The sequence below is a fragment of the Phascolarctos cinereus genome, unplaced genomic scaffold, assembly GCF_003287225.1.
Source record: "Phascolarctos cinereus isolate Bilbo 61053 unplaced genomic scaffold, phaCin_HiC Scaffold_4;HRSCAF=312, whole genome shotgun sequence".
Lineage (NCBI taxonomy): Eukaryota > Metazoa > Chordata > Mammalia > Diprotodontia > Phascolarctidae > Phascolarctos > Phascolarctos cinereus.
In genome coordinates, this window is record NW_027555847.1 from 698,586,851 (window position 1) to 698,612,900 (window position 26,050).

The 26,050-nt window shown below is 39.9% G+C and overlaps 2 protein-coding genes across 4 annotated transcripts in view; one reads left to right on the forward strand and one right to left on the reverse strand.

Annotated features, from left to right (window-relative positions):
- FAM216A (family with sequence similarity 216 member A) overlaps positions 1 to 15,605 on the forward strand; it is a 22,105-nt gene extending 6,500 nt beyond the window's left edge. The window contains exons 2-7 of the mRNA XM_020970141.2: positions 4,717 to 4,757; positions 6,587 to 6,705; positions 8,690 to 8,819; positions 8,923 to 9,112; positions 10,044 to 10,126; positions 15,053 to 15,605. Of these exons, the coding sequence (XP_020825800.1) occupies positions 4,717 to 4,757; positions 6,587 to 6,705; positions 8,690 to 8,819; positions 8,923 to 9,112; positions 10,044 to 10,126; positions 15,053 to 15,165 (676 nt within the window). The 3' untranslated portion in view covers positions 15,166 to 15,605. The remainder of the gene's footprint in view (positions 1 to 4,716; positions 4,758 to 6,586; positions 6,706 to 8,689; positions 8,820 to 8,922; positions 9,113 to 10,043; positions 10,127 to 15,052) is intronic.
- A 545-nt stretch (positions 15,606 to 16,150) lies between these two features.
- Positions 16,151 to 26,014, reverse strand: VPS29 (VPS29 retromer complex component). 3 transcript variants are annotated; one of them, XM_020970142.2, is made up of 5 exons: positions 25,918 to 25,935; positions 21,978 to 21,989; positions 19,346 to 19,537; positions 17,782 to 18,017; positions 16,151 to 16,650 (listed from the first exon to the last, which is right to left on the reverse strand). In XM_020970142.2, the coding sequence occupies exons 1-5, from the start codon at positions 25,918 to 25,920 to the stop codon at positions 16,533 to 16,535; spliced, it is 561 nt and encodes a 186-aa protein (XP_020825801.1). In that variant the 5' UTR covers positions 25,921 to 25,935; the 3' UTR covers positions 16,151 to 16,532. The 3 variants fall into 3 exon arrangements, with proteins under 3 accessions (XP_020825801.1, XP_020825802.1, XP_020825803.1); XM_020970143.2 differs by lacking the exon at positions 21,978 to 21,989 and having other exon boundaries at positions 25,918 to 26,014; XM_020970144.2 differs by lacking the exons at positions 21,978 to 21,989; positions 25,918 to 25,935 and adding an exon at positions 20,434 to 20,729.
- Positions 26,015 to 26,050: the final 36 nt, after the last annotated feature.

A 26,050-nucleotide genomic window follows, 5' to 3' on the forward strand; every position in this document is an offset into this window, starting at 1 on the left:
AAGTACTAGCTATTGTTGTTATTATAGATGGAGATGGAATGTCAGTAAGGGAAGCAGTGGTTGTTCAATGGGCAGAGGCAATGGGGATACAAAAAGAGTCAAAAGGCAGGCCCTGCCTTCAAGGATCTCCCAATCTAATGGTGGCAACAACAAGCCAACAACTGTGTACAGACAAGCCATATATAGAATAAATATGAAACAGTTAACCAAGAGAAGGCACTAGAATTGAGGGGTTAGAGACTTCCTGTAGAAGGTGGAATTTTAGTTGGGCCTTGAAGAAGCCAGGGGAGTCAGTAGGTGTGGTTGAGGAGGGAGAGCGTTCCAGGCATGAAGAAGGCCAAAGAAAGTGCCTGGTATAGATGCATGGAGTGTCTAGTTTGTGGAAGAGTATATGGCAGGGTGTAAGGTATAAGGAGACTGGAAAGGTGGCAGGGGAGGGTTGGTTATGAAGGGCTTTGAATGCCAAATAGAAAACTCTGTATTTGATCCTGGAGGTGATAGGGAGCCACTGGAGTTTATTGAATAGAGGAGTGACATGATTGGGCCTGCATTGTAGGAAAATCACTTTGGTGGTTGTGGAAGATGTACTGCAGTGGGGTGAGACTTGAGGCAGGCAGACCCACCCAGAGGCCATGGCGACAATCCAGGCAGGAAGGATGAAGGCCAGTACCAGGGTAGTGGCAGTGTCAGATGAGAGAAGGGGGCCTGCTTGAGAGATGTTGCAAAGGTAAAATTGACAGACCTTGGCACCATATTGGCACCATATTGGATATGGGGGGGGTAAGAAGTAGTGAGGAGTTCAGGATGACTCCTAGGTTGTGAGCCTGAGGCATTGAGAGTTGCCCTCCTTAGTAACAGGAAAGGTTGGAAGCGGGGAGGGTTCAGTTTTGGACATGTTGAGTTTAAGATGTCTACTGGACATCCAGTCCAAGATGTCTGAAGACAGTTGGAGATGCAAGATTGGAGACCAATAGAGAGGTGGGCAGGATAAACGGATTTGATAAACAGCAGCAAAGAAATGGCAATTAAGTCCAGGGGAGCTGATGTGATCACCAAGTGCAGTGGATAGAGGGAAAAGAAGACCCAGGGTAGAACACTGTGGGGACAGTGGACCACAAACCTTCTAGTAAGGATCCAGCAAGGGATACTGAGAAGGAATGGTTTGATAAGAGGAGACCCAGGAGCAAGTGATACCCTGCAAACCTAGAGAAAAGCATCAAGTTGAAGAGGGCGATTGGCAGGGTCAGAAGATGCATAGAGGCCAAGAAGAATGAGGATTGGGAAAAGATCAATGGGTTTGGCAATTAACAGATCATTAGGAACTTTGGAGAGAGCAGTTTCAGTGGAATAATAAGGTTGGAAGCCAGATCTTAAGGGGTTAAGAAGAGGGTGAGAAGAGGAAAAGTAGAAGCACCTATTGTATAAATAAATGGTCTTCTCAAGGAGTTTAGTCACAAAGGGCAGAAGAGATCTAGCATAATGGGGGCGGGGCATGTCTGGAAGGATCGAGGGTGGGTTTTTGAGGATGAGGGTGACATGGATATTTGTAGGCAATAAGGAAGGAGCCAGCAGACAAGAAGAAATGAAGATAATTGATAAAAAGAGCTGGGATGTGTGATGAATGAAAAGTCCAAGAGATGTAAGTTCTGGGTAATTAATAATTAATTTTCATATATTATGGCTAGTAAATAATAAAGCAGTGGTCACTTGCCTTTCATAAACCAAAGATAACCATGGAGGAGGCCCAATGTTTACATATCCTTAGAAGAGTGTTCTCCACAGACAGAAATCAACTCTGATTGGTTAACAATTAATGAGATGCTGAATATTATAATGAGAGGTGGGTCTATTCTAATGAGGGGCTGGGGGAATGTGACTTTGATTATGTCACTCTTACTCATCTCTTCCCCAGACCACTCCTGGCAATCTAGACAAAGGGCTCCACCCCCACACAAGCCCGTCTGAGTAGAACACAATGGGCAGGAATTCTCCTAGATTAGATTCTCTTGGTAAGGTTTTCCAGTTGATCTAGTATATCAAAAAGCATGCCCCGAGGATTTGGGCAATCTGGACAATGTCCTTCAGAGATTGTTGATTGTTATCCTTTGTCCTTCATGACTTCAGGAAGGTGAAGTCATGAGACACTGGCTGAATAATCTACAGGAGCTGGTTTCTGAATGAGGAAATACAAAGGGAAAACAACCCCTGGATTTCCCCCCTCCCCCATATTAATTGGTTATTAATACAAGAGAGAAATAATCATTTTTCTCAGATGGGATGGAGTAATGTAGAGTTGGATTGGTTCACTAAGGAGTCAAGATGGGGAGAAGAGGAGCGAGAGGCTAGTACAGGGGTCATAGACTAGGATTAGAGGTCACAGTGTGGACAAAAAGTAGGATTTGATAAAGGAAGGCAGAAGGAGAGGTGGAAAGCCGATTGATTATGATCAGATAAGGACACCAGAATTCTTGAACATGAAGGCTGTGCATTTGTTGATGTGAAGATGAAGGCTGTGACTAGCTGTGGCTGAGGAGGGGTAGAGGAGTGAGGAGCTGAGTGATTAGGGCGTTCGAGGGAGAACCAGTGTGGATTTTTCCTCCTCATTCTCCTTTTTTGGATCATCATCTATACCCTGCCCTCTCTCTCTGTAGGTAGGAATGCTAGTAAGCATAGCATTTATATAACACTTTAAGATCTGGCCGCTAGGTGGCGCCATAGTGCATAGAGCACTGGGCTTGGCATTAGGAAGACTAATCCTTCTGAGTTCAAATCCAGCCTCAGACACTTACCAGCTGTGTTTCTCTGGGCAAGTCAACTTAACCCTGTTTGCCTCAGTTCCTCATCTGGAAAATGAGCTGGAGAAGAAAATGGCAAATCACTGCAAGTATCCTTGCCAAGGAAACCCCAGATGAGATCATGAAGAGTTGGACACCCCTGAAATGACTCAACAGCAAATACCAGCTCTGGGAGGTAGATGCAATCTATTATCCCCATCATACAGATGAGTAAATCGAGGCAGATAGAGGTTAAGGGATTTGCCCAAGGTCACACAATAGTATCGAAAGCTGGATTTGAATTCTGGTGTTCCTGACTCCAGGTCAAGCATTCGATCTACTGTGCTATCCAAGACTCAATCCTGGAGCCTCTCTTATCTTCTCTCTCTACATTCTTTCTCAGTGACCTCATCCATTCACACACATAACTCTATACACAGGTGGGAGTGGGTGATTTCTATATAAGATAAATATATGGGATAGATGTATAAGATAGAGATAGCTTATCTATGAGATAACTTATCCATAGAGATTAACTCCAGCTATCTCTCTACCGTCCAGTCTCAAATTCATATGTCCAAATCATTAAGCATTTTGAACCAGATGTCCTTGTAGACATTTCAAACTCAACGTGTACAAAATTGAACTCACCTTTCCCCCTACTCCCCCTCCAAACTCACCCATCCTCCAGACTTCTCTCTTCCTGTCATGGGCCCCACCACCTTCCAGTCACCCAAGTTGAAACGTCAGTATCATCCCCCACTTTTCATTCTTATTCCACATATTGACTCAGCTGCCAAATCATGTTCTCTCTACCTCCCCAACATCTTTCACATCTGTCCTCTTCTCTCCACTCACACAGGCCCTCATCACTTTTCACCTGGACTATTCCAATAGCTTGCTACCTGGTCTCTCTACCTCAAGTTTCCCCACATAGCTGACAATGTAATTTTCCTAAAGTGTAGGTCCGGCCATGTCACTCCTCAATAAACTCCATTGGTTGAGTATAAACTCTATTTGGATCAAACATAAACTCTATTTGGCATTTAAAGCCCTTTAATGGCATTTAAATGCCTCACAGTCAATCAATCAATTAATAAACATTTAATAAGCACCTACATGTTCTAGGCACTGTGCTAAACACTACCCTACCTTACCAACATCATTATATATTCATCCCCTTTCTGTATTCTGCAATGTAGTCAAACTAGCCTTCACACTGCTCCTGTCACATAGCACCCACCTCCATCTTTGCTCGGCTTATCTCCTGTGTCTCTAACATAGCCCCTCATTACCTTTATCTCCCAGAATCCTTATATTCCTTCAAGGGTCAGCTTAAATTCCCTTCTATATGAAATCTTTCCTGCTCCCCCTCACCCTGCCTTCCCACCAAAATCACCTCTGAGCTATATTGTATATCCTGAGAAATGTACATGTTATCTCCCTTGGCTAGATCTTAAACTAATGCAAGGAATGTTTCAGCATTGTTTTTGTAACTTCAGTGCCTAAGCATGGTGGCTGGCTCATAGTAGGTGCTTAATAAATACTTGTTAATTGATAGATTTCACAAGAATGGTTAAAAAATGCAACCGTAGAAAATCTGAACCAAGCCCCTTTAAAAGATCCTGTGAGAGTGTTATCATCTGAGAGGTAATTACTGTGCTGAGAAAATACTGAGGCGTGGGCGAAGCCCAGGAGAAATGGGGCCAGAGAAGAAGCAGCAAGTACAATTAACCAAATGACCTTTCCTTTCATTTCTCTCCCTTTTCTGGTCCTACAAATTGCTGATGATTATATGCTGCTATTTATGCTGTTTTTTTTAATTAAAAATTTTTTTTCCATATGCTTTTGAGTTGAAAATTTTTTTCTCCCTTTTTCTCCCCCCCCAACCCTCCCCAAGACAGCGCACAATCTGACATAGTATGCTGTTTATTTTTAACAGATCAGCTGGGCATCCTTGTTACCAGAATCCAAGATGTGCTGGTAAGTACAGCAGAGAGAGCTGATAATAAGTATACTTAGGATAGTTCAAAGAGGACAATTTGCCTGCAACATGTAACATGATGGACTGGAGTTGGGGCTGTTTTTGTTTTTGTTTTTAAGCTGTGCTTTAGAATAGCCTTCGAGCTTTGTCTTATATGAGATAGCCAAAGAATTATCCAGCAAAGTCTTTTCCCTTCTGCTGACCTTCCTTGCAGGCAACACCTTCTCCACCAAAAAAAATACTGTATTCTAAAAGTTTATGTCTGTAACCAAAGAGAACTGTTTTTTGTTTTTATTATCTGAGGCTCAGAGGCCAAATGTATTCTGTATCCTGCTGGAAAGAATATACAGTTGAGTACAGTTATTCCTTCCACATTTCAGGGGTTAAGGGCATGGCATATCCTCAATCTGGGAAATCCACGTAAAATTTTTTTGGCCCTCCCTTCATACCAGAGAAGTCTGAACTATTATGGTATTAAAAGATAAAATATGTTGCTATTATATAATACCATACACATATTTTATGTACTTCTGAGTTTCTAAACTTTTTTCTGTGTATCTACTGGCCTCATGTAGTCTACAGCTTCCAAAAAACTCCCCCCAAATTCCCATTTAAGTTCTTATGTTGATCCACGATATATTAAAACCTTGATGGGGAAAGTTAAGATGTGAAAAGTTGCAATGTTTAAGGGATAACTGTATCTTCAAAACACAAGAGTTGCTTAGGGGCCACTTTTTCCCCTTCACTTAAAATGAGAAATGGTGTTTTCAGTGTACATACTGATGGCCTACCCTACCAGGTAAGAAACAAGACTGTTTAGCTTAGAGAAGAGTAGCAAGGATGTATGAACTGGTTTCAAATATTTGTCACATGGAGGAGGCCATTCTACCTCTGAAGGTAGGACCAAGAACCAATGGGTGGAAGCTGCCAACAGGCAAATGCAGGCTTAATGGAAGTAAGAGCTTCTTGACAGTGAAAAGTATCCCACAGTGGAGTGGGCTGCCTGTCCCTAAGACGTGGCAAGTGAAGAGGCTGGATGCCCACCTGTAAATGATTTTGTTGGCCAGGCACAGGTTGGACCTGATAGCCTTCTAAGTCTGTTCTCACTCTGAGTTTTCTGTGATTCTGTGGTGGTTTTCCAAAGGAAACTCACCCCTGACTCCCCAAATTTTTCTTGGGAATTGGAGCAAATTTATATTCCCTTTTTTTTTGAAAGTAGCATGGTAATTTTAAAATAAGGTTTGTTTTGTTTTGTTTCTTGATGTCAAGTACTCTCCCAGTGAAATTATTTCTGGGGCTAATTTTTATGCTAATTAGCATGCATCGGAAATAGCAAGGGAATTTGGCACTCAAGGATTGCTATGTTGCTCTTGTGAGCCTAGCCTTAAAGCCTATTCCGTAGGTATAATTGTTAACCATAGTATTTATGGCAGGAATACAGGTTTTACTTTCATTATTCAAATTTTATATGATAAAGATAAAATTCATCAACCTTGCCAAGTATACAGCAAACCCCCTATATCCACGGTGAGTAATCTAGCCAAAAGCCTCATTGTTTTTCATTGCCTAGGGCTCACACTTGAAAATTGTAGGTTTAAAAATTCCTCATTAAGTGTCCAACTGTGTTTTAGAAGTTTTAAGTTGTTTGCATGTCCTTAAGTCGGATGGCTGGCATAACGGTCTGGCGGTCTGGCGTGTAGAAATTGTTAAGATCAGCTCTTCTAGGATCCTTGGTGGCATTTCTATGTGTACAGGTCTTACTGAGTAGACTATTGAGCGATTTTCTTCTTCCATGACATTTGTATGTTCATATCTTCTTGGGCCACAGATAGAATTGAAGAAGAACAAAAAGTAGAACCACACATAGCCAGGCTGCAGGAATTATGGACCACACCTCAACTCCAAACCGTTCACATTCCGAAGTCGACGAATGCGCCATTTCTAAAGGTATGCTTAATGGGAAAGGGAAATTTGTTTTGAGAAACTACCTGTCTTCGGTACTGCAGATGGGCTTCTGGTTGAAGAGAATAGAAGATTTCAAGGGCAAGGTGCTGAAAAAAGTGAACCAGACTCTCTGAAGGGTATTGGTACCCAGCACAGCAATCTGAAACACCCAGAAGGACATTTACTTCCTGAGGGGCAGGGACTGTTTTGTAAAAAATTGTCTTTGTATCTCCAATGTCTACCATAGTGCCTTGTACATAGTAGGTGCTTTATAGATGTTTGTTGAATCAAAGCGAATCCTATACATACAGCAGGTAGTCAATAAATCTTTTTCAGATGGATACATTCTTCATAAAGCTTGCATCACTGTAGCTTCTCTGTGAGAAGACTCATTATTTATTGCTTCTTCTAGGCTCTGACTAGGCTCTAGTTTTGTTGTTGTTTTTCTCAATGGGGAATTAGAACCAGGGCTCAAGTTGCCCTAGGAAAGTATATCTTATTGATGGCCAAATGCCCAGAGAAGGTAATGGTTTCCAATGTAAAAGTCCAAAGTAGCTATGGGGGCGGGGCAGGAGAGAAGAGAAGGGAAGAGAAAAGAGAAGAGGGGAGGAGAGAAAGAAGGAGGGACAGAGATAGAGAGACAGAGGAAGAGAGAGAAAAGAGAGGGAGGGCAACAGAGGGGGAAGGGAGGGGAAGGAAGGGAAGGGAATAGGAGAGGAGGGAAAGAGGAAGGGACAGAGATAGAGAGACAGAAACAGAGAGAGACAGAGAAGAAAACCATAGCTCAGTATCTCTGAGCCTCAAAAATAATTAGAGCAAACAGACAAGAAATTAGGCAGTAAGTAGGCATTTCCAATATAATATTTAATTCTTGCCCTGCACTGATCAGCAAAGCTCCCAGCTGTCACATATATTCATTGCCATGTAGCTGGGAGGGTAAAGAGGGTTACTGAAGATTTTCTGTAAGCTGAGGGAATCTTCCTGAACTTTTTTTTTTACAAGGATGTTCAAGTGGCTCTGTGATCTCATTGATGTGGGCATATTCTTTTCAGTAGATGCAGATCGCAACCCATCTGTCCCTGCCCATACACTGCAGTCCTTGTCCATGTCCTACAAGTTTGTCATGGAAGCTCCACTGAATGTTCTCTGAGACTTCCTTACTTTCTCCTGAAAATGACTATTTATCGCTTCTATATTTATATCTATGCAGTGTTTGTCACATTACCCCACTCAAAAACTCACATATATGTATGTATTTATAGATATATACATTAATATATATGTACATATATCTGTAAACATATACATGCCCACATGTGTGCATATATGTATGTACACGTCTTGTGGGTATATGCACATTTCCTTCAATACTTCTGTAATTTCATCAGTGTGGGGTCTCCCTCTTGTTAATAGCAATCACAATCCCTCTATGACTTAAAAGATGGATGATCTTCAAGACCATTTAGAGGCACCTGGTGGGGCAGTGGATAGAGTATTGGGCCTGGAGTCAGGAGGACTTGAATCTAATTTTGGCCTCAGATACTTACTAGCCGGGTGACTTAGTTTCCTCAACTGTAAAATGGGGATCATAATAGCACCTACCTTCCAGGTTTGTGGTGAGGATCAAATGAGATTATATTTGTAAAGCTCCTAGCATAGAGTAGGTGTCTAATAAATGCTTGTTCCCTTTCTGCCTTTTCAAGACTTGCCCTAGCAAAAGATTCCAAACCCTGAAGCCAATGTGACGATGAGCATCTCTGGACTTAGCTAGGCTGATCCTTGGGTGACAGACAGATGTGCCCACCCTTGATGCCTTTCTGCCTCCTAGAGTACGCGTTTTGCCGGCATAGCCTTTAAGACCCCAGCTTCCCCTCCAGGCCACAAGGAGGCCTAGAGGAAGATTTGACTAGAGATCATTTCCTTTTGGTTTAAGCTAAACTGCTAATCTCCTGTTCAATAACTTGGATTGTAAATTTCTGTATTTCAGCATCCAGACCTCACAACAGGTCAAAAGCGCTATCTCTGCAGCATCGCCAAGATCTATAGCACGGATTCATTGAAGACGCTGATGAAGAGACAGTACATGCACGTGGTTCAGCCTGACACACAAAAACCAGGCAAGTGCCCACAGAGTCATCGTCCTGCTTCCTGCTCTTAACCTGTTGCTCGCAATGCCTTGCCTAAGGCAATTCTAACTCCTGGCTTTGATTGCTGTTGAAGGTATCTCTACCCATCATCGAAGTCAAATCAGTCCACGATATTCCCAGAAGCAGCATTCTCCCTGCACCACGTGGAGACACCAGCTGGAGAGGCTGGACTCACTGCACTCTAGTGGCATAACGACGACGCCATCAGCTGAAACACAGGCCGTACAGCATTCCCTCTGGCAGCCAGGGAGGAGCAAAGAAGGGTATGCCATCGCCTGCTTTGAAGAAATCAGATTCCTTAAAATGTAGATTAAACCTCTAATCCTGCCTAGTTGCTTTTAGTTTGTTGAATTTAGAAGAGAAAAACGTGGGACAAAGGTAGAGTGAAACCTTCTTATGATATAAAATGTTAGTCCGCAGATGAGGACATGTTCTTTCTTCTGTCCCAAACCAGATGCCTACCCAAGGCCTTCCCTAATCACCTCCATTGTTACACTCTATACCTCTGGAACTTCATTTGTATTTATTTTTCAGTCTATTGTATTCACCCAGTAGAATGTAAACTCTTTGGGTGCAGGGACCATTTCTATCTTCACACCTCCACTGTTGTGCTTGATATGTTTAATAAGCATATGTAGAGGGGTAGCTAGGTGGTGTAGTGGATAGAGCTCCGGCCTTGGAGTCAGGAGGACCTAAGTTCAAATCTGGCCTCAGACACTTGACGCTTCCTAGCTGTGTGACCCTGGGCAAGTCACTTAACCCCAATTGCCTCACCCCCCCAAAAAAAAACCCCCACCAAAACTGAACCATACGTAGAGTTGAATGGCAAAAGCTGGTCAGTCATTGAAAGACGGGAAATAACTCAAGCTAGTCTTGCTTTTGAGTGTCCTCTCCTCTCCCATCCAAAGACAAAGCAGAAGCAATGAGTCCCGAGAAGACTCTTCTGCCAGATTAGAGACAATACCCTAACACAGCTTTATTTGGCAAAGAAGGAATGATGACTGGCTTAGTGCTAAACCTTTGCTACAATTGTAAGCTTTGAGCTTTGGAGTAATTTTTTAAAAATCTCCTAAGTCCAGCTGAGCTTCTTCTGTGATTGCTGCTGGCAACTTAACAAAAGAAAGCTTGCTTTGACTCCCATACACACTTTGTAGCTGTACGTAGAATTAAAGTATTTCTCTTTTTTTTTCACAGGTTAAATTGTGGCTCTTTACCCAAAGCAAGATGTAAGTCACTAAAGTTTTTTCAAAGACCCAACAAAGCTTTCAGACACTCAGGTAAATACCCAATTTAAAAAAAAAAAAAGATTGGCTATTGGGACAAAAAATGGGGGTTGAGGCTGCAATTTTTTATTTCAATGAAATATACTTTGATTTCTCTTCTGGAATATATTCAGAATTCAGGATCTAATTTCCTTATACCCATCTTGATACATTAAAAATAAATGTGAAATGTGAAAAAGAAAAACACCTAATCCAGGAGTAAGAGTCAAGAATGAGATGATACAATCATTGGTCTATAGCTGGAAGAGCCCTTAGAGGCCATTTGGTCCAACTGCTCACATTGAGGATGAGGAAACTGAGGTCCAGAGAGATGAAGGATCCCGCCCAAGTTTGTGCCCAAGGGTAGGAAGTGACCCAGGAAGAAGTTAAACAGCCTCTTCTGACCCTCCAACTACAGCCAGTGCCATTGTACACCACTGAGTCAACAGCTAAGTGTTTTTGCCAGTACGAGTAGTCTTTATTCTAAACAAACTGGATAGACACAGGTTTGTGGCTACAGAACTGATGAAGGACAGTACTGTGAGAGAATCAGAAGCCTCAAGCTTCAGGACTATTCAGGTTGAAGTGACATTCATTCAGCTTTCACTGGTCCTCTGCTAGAACGGAGGGCAGGCGAACAAGAGTAACAACAAACATGACGTGCAAGGTATGTTTGATACAGAGGGATTTACAAAGATGAGGGCAGCCAGGGCCAGGCCCGCAGTCAGGAAGACGTGAGTACAAGTCCAGCCTTAGACACTTCCTAGCTGGGTGAGCCTGGGCAAGTCACGTCCCCCTGTCTGCCTCAGTTTTCTCATCTGTAAAATGAACTGAAGAAGGAAATGGCCAACCGTGCCAATGTCTTTGCCAGGAAGACCCCAAGTGGGATCCCTGAGTCAGATATGACTGAAACAGCCCAACAGCATACAAAGATGAAGATGATGGCCTCCGCCCTAAAGAAATGTCCAGCCTGATGAGAGAGAGGAGATATCTTCAGATGCGCACAGCACGAAATGGAATATAATTGGGTGCACAGAAAAAAGGGGGAGGGAGGGAGGAAAGGAGGCGGAGCAAAATGAAGGGAAATGTCATAGAGGAAATGATATTCGGGCTAGGTCTTTAGGGATACAACAGGCAGAAGTTTGGAGGGAGGGCATTTCAGACAGAAAACTGCATGAGCAAAGGCAGAGATGGGGGCAAATCGTGTGTGTCTGGATGGGTGGGTGAGTGGAGGACAGTTAGAAATACAGTTTGGTCAATCAGTCAAATATTTATTAAGTGCCAGACAGTGGGCTAAGTACTGGGGATATAAAGACAAAACCATGAAAACAACCCTTGCCCTAATAGAGCTTACATACTGATAGGGAAAACAACATGTAAATAAAAAAGTACATACATGATACACATAGAAGAATTGGCTGGGAGGACTGGGCGGGTCTCTTGCAGAAAGTGGCATTTGAGCTGAGTCTTGAAGAAAGCCAGGGATATCAAGACTTAGAGGAAAGCTGGGAGAGGATTCCAGGCATGGGGGTGCAGCCAATGCAAAGTAGGCTGGTATCCCTGGAATGTAAAATGTGTGGGAGGGAAGACGGTTGTTAGAAACTGGAAAGGGTAGGAAAGGGCCAGACTGTGAAATTTTAAATGCCCGTCAGAGAGAACTATATTTGATCCTGGAGGTAAATAGGGGCCACTAGAATTTATTGAATAATGGTCAGACTTGTTTTAAGAAAATCACTTTGGGGGGCAGCTAGGTGGTGCAGTGGATAGAGCACCGGCCCTGATGCCAGGAGGACCCCAGTTCAAATCCGGCCTCAGACCAAACACTTGACACTTACTAGCTGTGTGACCCTGGGCAAGTCACTTAACCCCAATTGCCTAAAAAAACAAAATTAAAAAAAAAAGGAAAAAAGAAAATCACTTTGGTAGCTGTGTGGAGAATGTATTGGAGGCAGTTATAGAGAAACTATAAACTGATGCAGAGGGAAGAGGGAACAATTTTGACCGTATGATAATATTAGGTTTAAAACATTTTAATTTTTTTTTCAAATTACATGTAAATTTTAAACCTTCATTTAAAAAAAAATTTGAGTTCTAAATTCTTTCCCTTCTTCCTTCATTGAGAAGGCAAGGAATTAGATATAGATTATACATGTGCAGTCATGCACAACATTTCCCTATTAATCATGGTGTGTAAGAAAACAAAAAAAAGAAAAAGAAAGTAAAAAAACAAACCAACCTATGTTTTTATCTGCATTCAGACTCTACCAGTTCTTTCTCTGAAGGTGGATAGCATTTTTCATCCTGAGTCTTCTGGAATTATTTTGGATCATTGTATTGCTGAGAACAGCTAAGTCGCTCATGGTTGATCATTATACAATATTGTTATTATTGTGTACAATGTTCTTCAGGTTCTGCTCACTTCATTTTGCATCAGTTTTTGTTAAGTCTTCCCAGGTTTTTCTGAAACCATTCTGCTTGTCACTTCTTATAACACAATAGAATTCCATCACAATCATAGACCACAGTTTGTTAAGTCATTCCCCAATTGATGGGTATCCCCATAATTTCCAATTCTTTGACACAACCAAAAGGACTATAAATATTTTTGTACATTAGGTCCTCCCCTGCCCCCTTTTAAAATCACTTTGGGATACAGACCCAGTAATGGTATTGAGTCAAAGGGTATGCACAGTTTTATGGCTCTTTGGGCACAGAATAACAACATTATTGTAAAGACAAACAACTTTGAAAACATGTTAGAGCTCTGATCAACACAAGGATTCCAGAGGACTCAGGATAAAAAATACTACTATTTCTTTTGGATGTGCCAAAGGTGGAATTTGTTTTCCCTGAGCATACATGTTTATAACAGGGTTGGTTTGTTTCATTCTCAAAGGAATCAGGAAGATGTGAAGGAGATTGAAGATTTCAGTCACTGATTGAAAAAAGTAAAAATTTAATTAAAGAAAAAAGAATGGATTGGAGTGGGAAGAGCCAAGGTAGGGAGACCAGTCAGAGGCTATTGCAACAGCCTTGAATTAGGGCAGTGGCTGTGCAACTGGAGAGAAGTCAACCCAAGAAACATTTATGAAACACTTACTATGTACCAGGTACAGCACTTCGTTCTGGGAATGCAAATACAAGCGCAAAAAGAAAACCTGTGCCCAGAAGGAGCCTACATTTCTAAAGAAAGCTAGTACGTAAAAGGGAGCTGAAAAGGGAAGTGGGGGAGGAGAAAGTAGGAGGCATAGAGGTTTAATCTAGACCTAGGAGGGGAGCAGAGAGAACAGTGAAGGATGGCTGGCCTGGGCCCTGCCTCCAAATAGAGGTTCTAGGAAGAACTCACCGATGGGAGATGAGGCCAGAGGGAAGGATCTTCCATCATGAGAAGGCAGCTGAGGCATGGTAGCAAAGTCTACCAGGTAGGTCATGAAGAACATTAAGAGAAGGGAACACCATCAAAGCATAGAGATATGTCAGGGAGAGTAATGGGAGATAAGGCTGATTGCAGCCAGATGTTGGAAGACCTTGAATGTTAGGCTAAAGAATTTAGATTTTATTCAGCATTCACTAAGAAACCATTAATGGCTTTTGAGCTGAGGAGTGATGTGATCAGACCTGTGACTTAGGAAGATTAAATTAACAGTACTACATAAGGCTGTTTGGAAGGAAAAAAAGCCAGAGGATACATGTTTTTGCAATAGCGCAGGTGAAAGGTAATGAGATCCTAGACTAGGGTTGGGGCAGTAGAAATGGTCAGAAGGGAATAGATATAAGAGGTAACAAGGAAGAACTGATAAAACTAGACCCTAAGTACCACAGTGCTGTGCACATAAAAGGCAGTTAGTGTTTATGGAATAGAACAGACTAGATGTCAAGGACAAAGATTATTTCAAGATTCAAGCGTGGTTAAGGGAATGGCAGTGCCACTAACAGGGAAGTTAGAAAAGGAACAAGTTTTGGGGAAAAATGATGAATTTCCTTGAGAAGATAATGAATTTGAGGGGCAGCTAGGTGGCACAGTGCATACAGCACTGGCCCTGAAGTCAGGAGGACCTGAGTTCAAATCCAGCCTCAGACCAAACACGTAACACTTCCTAGCTGTGTGACCCTGGGCAAGTTACTTAACCCCAATTGCCTAAAAAAAAAAAAAGATAATGAATTTGAAATGCTGGTGGAACAAACCTCTCCACCTCCACTTCCTGTTTCACATAGCACTTATGAAGAAAGCTCTTTGTAAACCTCAAAAGTGCTTTATAAATGTGTGTTCCATGGAGAATAAAACAAATGTTAAAATCTAGGAATTTCAAGTACTGTGCCCATCAAAAAGAGGAGGAATGGGGGAAGCATAATGCTAGAAGTTGCAAGTACAGTTAGACAATCTCTAGTAGGAAGAAAATTTCTGTACACTTCTTCCAGTCAAGAATTCTAGAAGGGGGGTGGGGAGGGGACAGCTAGGTGGTGCAGTGGATAGAGCACCGGCCCTGAAGTGAGGAGGACCTGAGTTCAAATCCGGCCTCAGACCAAACACTTGACACTTACTAGCTGTATGCCCTGGCCAAGTCATTTAACTCCAATTGCCTTTAAAAAAAAATTCCAGAAGGGAAAACTAAACTGCTAAGTCTTATCAGGTAAAGCTTTAGATGCCATGCATGGTACAAGACTGACAGCTACCTTCCCCACTTCCTGGCCAAAAGTATTCAGCCCCAGGGGATTTAGGGATCTCTGATTTTGCAATTCAAGTCAATGGAAAAATGGGACATATTTTGCAGAACCTAAACATCTGCAGTCCCGTTTTGAAAAGTATGGAATACCTTTGTAGGCTTGCAAGTAAAAGATGGAGTGTTTAATCATTTTGAAGGTTGCAATTAAAATGACCTTAAGACTCCAGAATGAAATGCAGCTGGCTGTTTTTAATTAGACATTATCTTTTTCTTTCAGATATCACAAATGATTCTGACTCATACATGAGTGAAGAAAGAAGAGATGAAGATTTATTAAATAAGTGTATGCAGTCAATGTCGATAGAAGAACAAGGGGAAAAGTTGATGTGAATCTGACACTCTCATCCTGTATTCCTGGTTTCAGTTACTGGCCTAAATCCAAGTCATTGATTCTACAAAGTCATGTGCCAAAGGAAGAGGCTGTGAATTCTGTTCATAATTAATTTTAGGTCAGTACTATGTTATTCACTATTGTCTTATTGGCTAGTTTGGGAACATTCCAAAACCAGGCTTGTGAACATGTAACTGGTTTGATGTAGTTCAGTGTTTCAGTGATATTTGTGCAGTAAAATTTATCTGTAATCCAAGCTCATTATCTGTAGTCAGACACTTAAAACCTTTCATGTCAAGAAAAATAAGAATTCTTTTAGTTTTCTTTAAAGCATTTGCTACCAAAGGCTATTAAATAGTAAATTTTACATGAGCATCCTGCTATAAACGATTCCTTTTCTCTCTGTGCTAAATCCTCAATAAATGTTTGGTGAATTGGACTTCACGACTATTACTTCCTAAGTAAGCTGAATGGATACTATGGAAATATATACAACTATATGGTCACTTAAAGTGCAACTTAGACATGGAAATATTCATGTTGTGTACTTCAAGAAAAGCCTTCATATAGAAACCCATCAAATAGAAGGCAATAATTTGCATTACAAAAGCATTTGCCATAGATGTCCTTAAATAAGAACTTCTCAAGGCTGCTGCAAGGCTGCTTTCTATAAATCATTACTTCACTTGAAAGGGCTCAGCTGTTGAGGATCACATTTTTTAAATGAAGATAACAATTTCAGACTCAACTGACAAACCTGACTGGCACATAACTTTTCAGAAACATCTTTTGTTTGAGGAAAGTGTGATTATGTCCACACATGGAGAATAAAATAAGAAAGAGACTCCTCCAACTCACATCATACAGGCTTTGTTCTCAAAGAGATTGTAAAGATCACCTTGTCCTAGAGTCTCCACCCATGTTTTCGTTTGATCCCTCATTTTTCCAAGTCTGAATATTAAAACACAGGTTATCAAGGAAGGATAAGTGAAAGGTAAGTGTTTATTACCGTATAAAGAGAAGCATAGTGTATACAATGAGGCAGTCTGGAACTCTTCTATTCATGCACTATGTTGGTAACAAAGGCTTGAATGTTAACAATGAAGATATTTACAGAGCTAAACTTTTTTTTTACATACATCCATTTATCATGTGGTACAAGTTATTCCTTAGAAATCATGTCCTATAAACTAAATACATTCTTATAGTTTACAAGAAGCTTGTAGCAAATTATGTATCACCAAATAAGATGTTAGTTTTTAAATGCATAATACTTTAAAAATGTCACAATTCTGTGCCTTCTGAATGCTTAATTACTTGATCTGAACAAAGGAATGGAACAAAAAAGATCACCTAGAGGCCTGTTTTAGGACTTTTTATATTCAATTCGTTCTACTTTCACATCATCTCCAATTAGCTGATACACGTAAGTGACAACTGTAGAAGCTTGGATATCCATCAATACAAATGAAGGAATGATGTTTCTGGAAAGGGGGAAAAAAGTTATGTTAATGCTTCATATTTAAACAGCACTATTACTATAAATTTACATTTTCAAGCTAAGAATAGTATTCAATGATAAATCTGGTTGCAAATCCTTAAATTGAAAAGGTAACCAGCCCTAACATATATGTAGTTAAAGGATATGACAAACAATTCTCAAAAGAAGAATTGTAAACTATTAACAATCATACGAAAGAATACTCCATATGTCACTAATGAGAGAAATGAAAATCAAAACAATACTGAAGTTTTGCCTCATACCTGAAAAATCTGCAAAGATGTTAGACAAGCACACTAATACACTGTTGGTGGAGCTGTGACTCAGTATAGCAGTTTGGAATTATATAAATAAAGTGACTCAAATGTCCACACCTTTTGATCCAGTGATTTCACTAGTGGATATATATATTTCAAGGTGATCATTGATAACAGTCCCCATATAAACCAAAATATTTATAACTGCACTTTTTATGATAGCAAAGAATTAGAGGCAAAGTAAATATCCATTGATTGGGGAATAGCTAATAAATTGTGGTACATGAATATAATGGACTATTAGTTTGCTAGTAACACATGGTGCATGTGATAAATATAAGAAGTATGGAAAGCAAGTCTCTGATGCAGAGTGAAGTAAGTAGAGTCAAGCAAATGATATACAAAATGACTACAACAATGTAAACGGAAAGAACCACATAAAAGAAAATCAAAGTGAATGTTGTAAAATTACAAAGAACAAGCGTGGCCCTAAAGAAGGGATATGAGAAGACACTTCCACCCTATTCCTTTACAGAGGTGGGAGGTTCATGGATGTGGTACACTGCACATTTTTTTTTCAATGTATTGGTTACTTTCGTGGATTTTTTTCCCTTTCTAAATATATTACTTCATATAAGAAATAGTTTATTGGGGGGGGAAGGGTATTGGGAATAATCCTAGGAGAAATATGAATAAAAATTTATTTAAAAAAATACAATTTATAAAAAGGAGAAGTAAGTTTCTAAGCGAAGAAGGATCAGTGTTGTGCAGCTGGTTACATTTTTTTCTTCTTTTGGGAGTTTCAGGTTAATGCTAACAAAGCACTGAGACTCAAAAATAACATTATTACTACTCACGTTTCCAGAGCATTATATGCTCCGGTGGCAGATCCTGGATTAATGTAAAATTTATTTTCATGTTCAAAGGCCTCAAATTTGTGTGTGTGTCCTGAAATGAGAATGTCCACATCAAACTGCCTTTGTAGCAATGCTAAGCTGGCCATATCACCCCACGGAATTACTTGATGTCCATGGATCAAACCAATTTTGAACTGCCCAACAGTCACCACCTTCTGTTCTGGATAATTCAGATTCTAAGAGAAAACAAACATAGAATGCACAAACATTTTTTAAAAATCAGCCATTTTTCAATAAATTAACAGTCCTCCTTCCCCTTTCACCCATGTAAATTAGCTCAGTTTTTCCTTAAAAGGTACTGAAATTATGTTAAGATTTAATTGGCTCAGGGGACTAAAACTGGGGACATTGATGTAGCTTTCTGGATGTCTGGATGTAAAATAGCCAAAGAAAGAGGGACTGAGGCTATTTTCCTCTAGTTTGTGACCAGAGACCAGCAGCTTGGATGACATGTACTCAACTGAATCAAAGATAAAGCCTAGATAAAGATCCCGTCTCTGCTCCGACTGTCTTTCCTCTGTTAATTATTAGATTGATTATAAGTGTCCCGTTTTGTTCCAATTTCAGACCTAAAATGATTGTCATTAATATTTGAAAGACTGGAGAACACAGGAGGGCTAAAAATGTTACAAAGGATAACAATTTTTTTTTAAAGGGAAGATAATGGATTGAGCAAACTACAAGATTGTGAATGTGCTTCACTTTGATTCCTGGGAAGATGCTAGAATGTATTATCAAAGTTATTAGTGACTATCTAGAAAAAAACAACCATGATTTCAAAGAATCATGTAGAAAAGATGAAGAAATGTAGGTCAGATAATAGCACAGAGCTATTCCAAACTGACTGAATAACTAGATTCAGAGAGTAGTCATGAAAGATCAGAGATACGTGTTTAGCCCAATTCTATTGAACATTTTTCTTTATCAATAACTTAGACAAACATCGGACTGGCACGCCCATCAAATCTGCATCCAGCATAGAGCTGGGAATGACGGCTACAGAGGATTTTCACCTCTACAACCTGCCACCTTTCCGCCAACAGCAAAGAGGCATGAACCACTACTGTTCACTGATGCTGTTGTTAGTCACTTCCAGCACCTTTCCCTGATACAAATAAATTGTGTTGCTCATGGCACCAACTTAGTTGTATATGGGGGGAAATGTATGCATGGATTATCAGTAATTCCAGAAATCTGAAATACAAAATATTCACATCAGAATCACAAGAGGTAAGTGCCACTTCTGGCACTTCTAGATTTTCTAGTACAAGCCTCTCATTTGCCAAAGGGCACACAACTGCTCCATGAAATGGTTAGGGCACTCTTGGCATTACTAGAGCATAGCTGGCTCTCTGGCAGAACCATCTGATTTAGATACAATTGAAATGACAGCAAATTTGGAAAAATAAAAGCAAAACCATCTTTACTCAACATTAATTAAAAATAGTTTAGTCAAAACTATGTCAAAAAAAATAGATAAAAAGAAATAGTAAAAATACATTACCTCATCAAAGTCTCCTCTAACAATGTGAACATCTCCAGCTAGAGTCTTTAGATAGTCATAACTTTCTTTGGTGCAAAGGTTTCCAGTGCAGAGAATGTGCTGAATTTTTCCAGGTACCAGCAGTTTTTTGAATTTAGCTGGCAGACTGTTGCATCGGTGGGGGATATGCAGATCTCCTAATACTAACACCAACTTATTAGGTGTCAGGGTATGAAATAATAACATATATTAAACAAAACATTATAAGCAACAACACAAGATTCAACACATAACAACTAGCATAGACCTATATTCTCTCCTTTAATTCCTTTTACAAATAAAACACAACAAAAAAAGATTTGAGAATTCAAGAGAAAGCTGAAAATCATTTGTACTCAATACCAAATTACCATTAAAAGGAATTTATTGCTCCTCTTCAAATTAAGCTGGTTTGGTGTTTGTCACAAATAGGTGTGCCCACACAATGTGCACATTCCACACACAGTCACTAAAATGAGCAGTTTTATACTGCTCTGTTTGAAAAGCTCTATACTGAGCTGAAGATGAAAACTCCACATTCTTCCTAGTTGTGGAATTTGGCATTTTTTTGAAAGCCTGAATTTACAAGAAAGCTGGTAGGACATGATGTCCATATTTTGCACATTTAAAAAGGACTTAAAGATGGCACAGAAAAAGATTAATTTAAATACTGGAAGCTTCCTTAATTGACTTAGCTCATTGAAAAAGGTGACAAAAATAAGATTATTCATTATTTTACCCTAATAACAACGCTTTGAAAAGGTATAAAAATATCTGTCAATGCCAGGGCCATGAAAAAACACAAATGGTAAACTGATATTTTTATATTATATTCTTCTATATTTTTCATTTTCTTCTCACCTGTTTTATCTACTTATTTACCTCAGTTATAATCCCCAAATGCAAAATATTTTCTACAATTTTTCAAGTATACTAGCTTCTAAAAGTTAACATTCTTTTGTTGAGCTACTAATTTACAAGAGAAATTGATTATAATTACAACATAGCTTCAATCAGAATAACAAGAAAAGTTTTGCTATTACAATATTAAAAAGCAACAAAATAATCACCATAATAGTAATAGTGATGCAATTTTATTTTGGTTTTCCAAAGGTTCCACACACAAGGCATCATTTCCTTTTGTCCCTTCATGAAATACTGCCAAGAAGGTCTTTGAGAAAGTTTAAACTTATTATGTTTTCCATAGGGCCATGAAATCAATTTATTCAAGCAGGTACAAGGAAACAAATTGTCCAACCCTCTCACATTCTAACTGTAAAAAAAAAAAGTATATATGTAGGTGTATGCATATATGTATGTGTGTACACACACATACACACCCTTTTCTCTAACTATTTCTAAAAAGGACAAATTTTTTATTCATTTCTAAAGTTGTTAAAGGAAACATTAAACTTTTCAACCCGGCATAAAATACTGGTAGGAGATTTGAGATGTGTGCAAACACTTTTGTCACCACAAACTTTGCAAATTAGTTATTCATGCAAATTAACATGATCACTGAAAGCAGCTGGATTTCATTATGCAACAAAAATCAAAATGGCTGCAAAGCAAAATGAACTGTTCCCAGAACACAGAGTGACAGGGGTTGACAAAATTTCCATGCCATTATTATTAAGTAAGCTTCTTTTTGAAACAGAGAAGTAACATTATTTTAGCTGTGTAATACCTCAGTGGCCTGAATCAGCTGAATTGTATCAGTACAGATCTTGGTGCACAAATGGCTACTAACCACCTGCATACTTCTGCCCTCCCTGAAGAGCATACAGAGGTCTCTGGAGACCAAACAATCTTCACCCTTAGGGGCAGGTGGTCCCTTGGGGTCAGGGTTGAAATACATAGGGAGTTAATGTGGGACACTGGCATTTGAGAAATGACAAAAAAAATAAATGGCCATATAAAAAAAGGCACCCAGACTCCTCAAAAACAAAATCACAAAAGGCTATGCTCCCGTAACACTCCAAAATATATATATATACATACATATATTTAGGTAAGAATTCACCTTAAACACACTGAAAATAATGCTATGTCTTTATGATAATTTCCTTATTAATGACCTCAACAGGCTAGCATACGCTATAAAACGCAGTGGATCATCCTCAAGGTACGCACACTTGGACCAGAGAAAGGGGTTAACAGTACAGAAACATATGTGTCATCATTATGCAAAAAGATGAACCCAAAGCAGTGGGGAAGTACACTAGAATCTTGTTACAAGTGTCCCCTAAATCCATGATACGGGACTCAGTAGGTGAAACAATGTTATGTGTATTTCTGCTACTCTGAGTACAAAGTACCCTTGAATGAGTTTTACCTTACCCCTAATTTCATACTTCAACAAGTCAGGTTATAGCAAGAGTCTAGTGTATTTTAAAATAGACGTTAGAGCTAATATCAGCCTACAACCCCAATTAGTTAAGGTGTCAGAATTTAGTCATTTACTTCTCCCTGACAGATACAGTAAAGGTAAGAAACCCAAGAACAAAATACCAACAATAAAAGTTCAGAAATCTGTACCTCATTAAGATGCTCTAATAGATCTGACTCAGTCACCCACCACCAATGTTAGTAGGAGCTACAAGAAGAAACTTACTCTGTGCCCAGCCTTATTGGAATGAAGAGGTTGATTGCAGACAGGGGGATGAAAAAAAGGGTGAAACATGACCAATGTTAAACAAAAGAAAGCAAAAGAAAATAAAATTTAAAAATATTTAGCCAAATAAATATGCAAACTGTTAATGAATTCTGCGTGTTATGAAGGAAAATGTTAAAAAAAAATCAGCTTTGCTCACACCGTGCTCAAAATGATACCAAAAGAAACCACTTTAATCTTATTAATCTAGTTTGGGGGTTATTTTTCCTTTTTAAAACTATGCTACAAATTCTTTCCAACATTCTTTCCCCACAATGATCCCCTAGATCTGTGGTCGAGATTTATTGCCCTCATCTTTCAGTTCAATCTAGAATCTGAAATGGCAAATTTGGAGACATTCCCATCAATTGTCACATAACTGGGGCTTGTGTTTATAGATTCATATAGTGCTAAGTAATCAAATATGCCTCTAAAAGTTACTGACTTAGTAATATATGACTTTAAACTAATGGTATATGATTCTAATGGTTGCAAATTATACTGTTGCCAGATCTCATCATTTATTATGCACATCATGATGAAAGGCAGTGTTACATAGTGGAATGAGCACTGGCCTTAAAGCCAGGAGGATCTGGGTTTAAGTCCAGTGCTCTGTCTATATGACTGTGGGCAAGTCACACATATTCAGAGCTCTAGGCCAGCAGCTCTCAAAATTTTTTGGTCTCAGGACTCCTTTAAACTCATAAAAATTATTAAGGACCCCAAAGAGCTTTTATTTATGTAGGTAATACCTATCGATATTTATTAATTAGAAATTTAGAAATTAAAATGGATAAAATTTTAAAATGTTTAGTAATTCATTAATACCAATAATAAAACCCATTACATGTTAACATAAATAAGACATTTTTATGAGAAAAAAACTTTAATGAGAAGAGGGACATTGCTTTTCGTATTTTTGTAAATACCTTTACTATCTAACTTAATAGAAGGCAGTTGGACTGACATATTTTTCTACATTCATTCTGTTACACTATATTGTTTTGGTCAAAGTATGAAGAAAATATGGCCTCACATAGATATGCAGTGGGAAAAGGGAGGGGCAGTTTACTAAGCAAACAAAGTCTTTAGTATTTAGATGAAAACAGTTTTGACCTTGGGGACTCTTGGGGGTACAAGAAGCACACTTTGAGAACTGCTGCCCTAAGCAATTCTCTTTTATTCTATGTTGTAAAGAAGGTGCTGACCTGGATTGATAGAGGAAGTTTCCTCACCTAAGAGTTGCCTAAATCAGTAAAATCAGGTCCAAGTCTCTATTCCTCTAAGACCAGGAACAAGCTATCTAAATGCCTTTTGAATCTAATCTAATCCAATAAACATTCATTAAGCATTTACAACTTTCAGGTTACTCTATTGGTATTGGAGTTACAAAGGCAAAAAACAAAACAATCTCCTCCGGTCTTGATGGGGTGGGGGAGCTGGAGGAGGAAGATAACAAAAACAAGGAAAATTTTTCTAGATAAGTTGAATCTTCCCCACATATAAGCTTGATGCTTACAGAATCCTGATATTCTACACCAAGTATGTATACTATTACTGAATTTTCCCTGTCCTCTCTGGCAAATGAAGAGCTTTACAACATAAAGGTGTTAGTTAAGGTTACAATTAACCTAATTCTCCCTGTAGCTTCAACTAAAAAGTGATGCTCCAAGTTAGTTATCTAAAAATGCTACATGATCATTTTCTATTAATGTGACAAATCTACTGTAGTTGCGGATGTAGCAATCCTCACCTATTAGTTTCTTAGACTTAAGACTTTGAAAAAATGAATACAGTCTATTTCTTATTTCTTCTCCCCCATGAACAGAACTTGCTCATTGTTATTGTGCAATGTTATTTTTCCTTTTGCATCAAAAGAGAAGAATATTAGAAATAATACAAATGACCACCAACTAGTCTAGCACCCTCATTTTACAAAGAGGAAACTGAGACCCCAAAAGGACCTACATGATTATAAGGCTTCTAACAATTTAGATGCGATTCAATTTGGAGCTAACAACCAAAACCAGGACTAAGACCACTAAGTCTGAGTTTAAAACTTTGTCAGCCAATTCTACCCTCAATCTACTTAAACAAAAAAAAAGCAAGGTGGATTGCATACATCTCAGCAAATTAAAAAATGCAAGTTATATACATGTGGGGGGGATACAATTTAACCTCATACTGATACAAAGAAAAAAGATATCCAGGTTGCTCTAACAGACCCTAAAAAAACAAGGATTTACTGTGACTTCTTAATTAAACTAGTTAATGTATGTGAAACTCTTTGAAAATCTTAAAAGTGGTATATAGTTGTCAATTATTATAATCAATTTATGACAAGTCTTCTTAACTTTTTTGTGTCATGGACCCACCTTTTGGCAAACTAGCAGAGCCTATGGACCCTTTCTCAGAATAATGTTTTAAAATAATTGAGGGAAATACTAAATTTGAGTTAGAAGCAGGTGAAAATAAGGTGTAATTTTCTTCCCATCCAACTTTATGGACCCTTTGAAATCGATCCACAGACTCCTTGATGGTCCATGGACCTAAGGTTATGAACCACTGACTTAGGAAGACCAGAACTTAATACTACTTAATAGTTGGGCAATTCCAATGGAAGAAACATGTACTAATGGAAAGATGAATCTACCCCCAATAATCTCAGGATTTAAAAATCGAATGAATCTTACAAGTCACCTACTTTAGGATTCTTTTTAAAAAATTGTTAACTGCATTTCAATAAAATTTATTTCCTCTGTAATACTACATGTTTTAACTTATGCATTAAAAACATTCTCAGAAGGGGTCTATAGGCTTCACCAGACAGGCAAAGGAATCCAGAACACAAGAAAGGCTAAGAACTCCTGAGTTGTCCCAAATCCCTTATTTCACGGGTGAGCAAATTGAGGATCCGAGAAGGGAACTTGACCAAAGTTACCCAGGCAGAAAGAAGCAGAGTCACCATGAGATCCCCAATACCAGTGCTCTTTCTACTCTATGAAAGTACCTTTTTTCAAAGAATTTAAGGCCCAGGTGGAAAACGGAAATAGGCAGAATTTCTACTTAATACTCAGCTATCCAAGAAGTCTTCTCGGAGGCCTCGAACAAAACTGACTTTTGGGGGAAGAGATATGAAAGGTTAGAAGCCTCTTCCCCAAAAGGCCTTTAAAGCTTCCCGAGAGAATTTAAGACCCGGAAGGGACCAACGGGGGAAAGAATGCCGGATTTGGAATCAGAGAGGATCGGTGTTCGAATCTCAGCTCTGCTACTTCTATTTTTTTGTTTGTTTGTTTGTTTCCTTCGGCAAAATGAGGGATTGGGCTAAAATGTATTTAAAGTCTCCTCCTGTTTCCAATCAATGACCTTTCATTTTACTGGGAAGGAAAACTGAGGCCCCGGAGCGGGGAAGGGGCTCTCCCGTAGTCGCCTCCACGATTTTGAGGCTGTCACGGCTGGAAGGGACCGGGAGGCCGCCGGGCCCGTCCCCTTCTCCAGCCGGTTCATTTAAAGATTAGGGAGAAGGGCCTCTGGGTTGCTGAGTGGTCATGTGACGCGGCGGACCCCGGCGTCCGGCTTCCCGGACCAGGGGTGGGGGCGCAGGTCTCGTGACTCGGGAGGAACAGCTGACCCAAGGAGGGGCAGTCGAGGCACCTCGGTCTCGGGCCCTGCAATGGGCCTCTGGGGTCGGGTGGAGACACCCCTCCGCTCCGCTCCGCTCCCTGGGGCCACGCCGCTCGGGCGCTGGGCCCTGACACAGCCGGAACCGGGTTCGGGTCCTCCCTCCGCTTCCACTCCCACCGGCCGTGGCCTTCACTCTTTCTCCCTCCCCCCCCCCGGGCTCCTTCCCTCTCCCTGTCTTCCCCCTCGCTTGGGACTGCTCGCGGGCCGCCGCTCTCACCATCCTGTCACTGGCCCCGTTCCGCCACAGCAACCGTCGCCGCCGCCTCCTTCCTCAGCCTCTCCAGGAACCCGCCCACCGAGGGCCCGACCAATGAAAACGAACTCCAGCTCCGAGGCGGCGACGGCAGCCC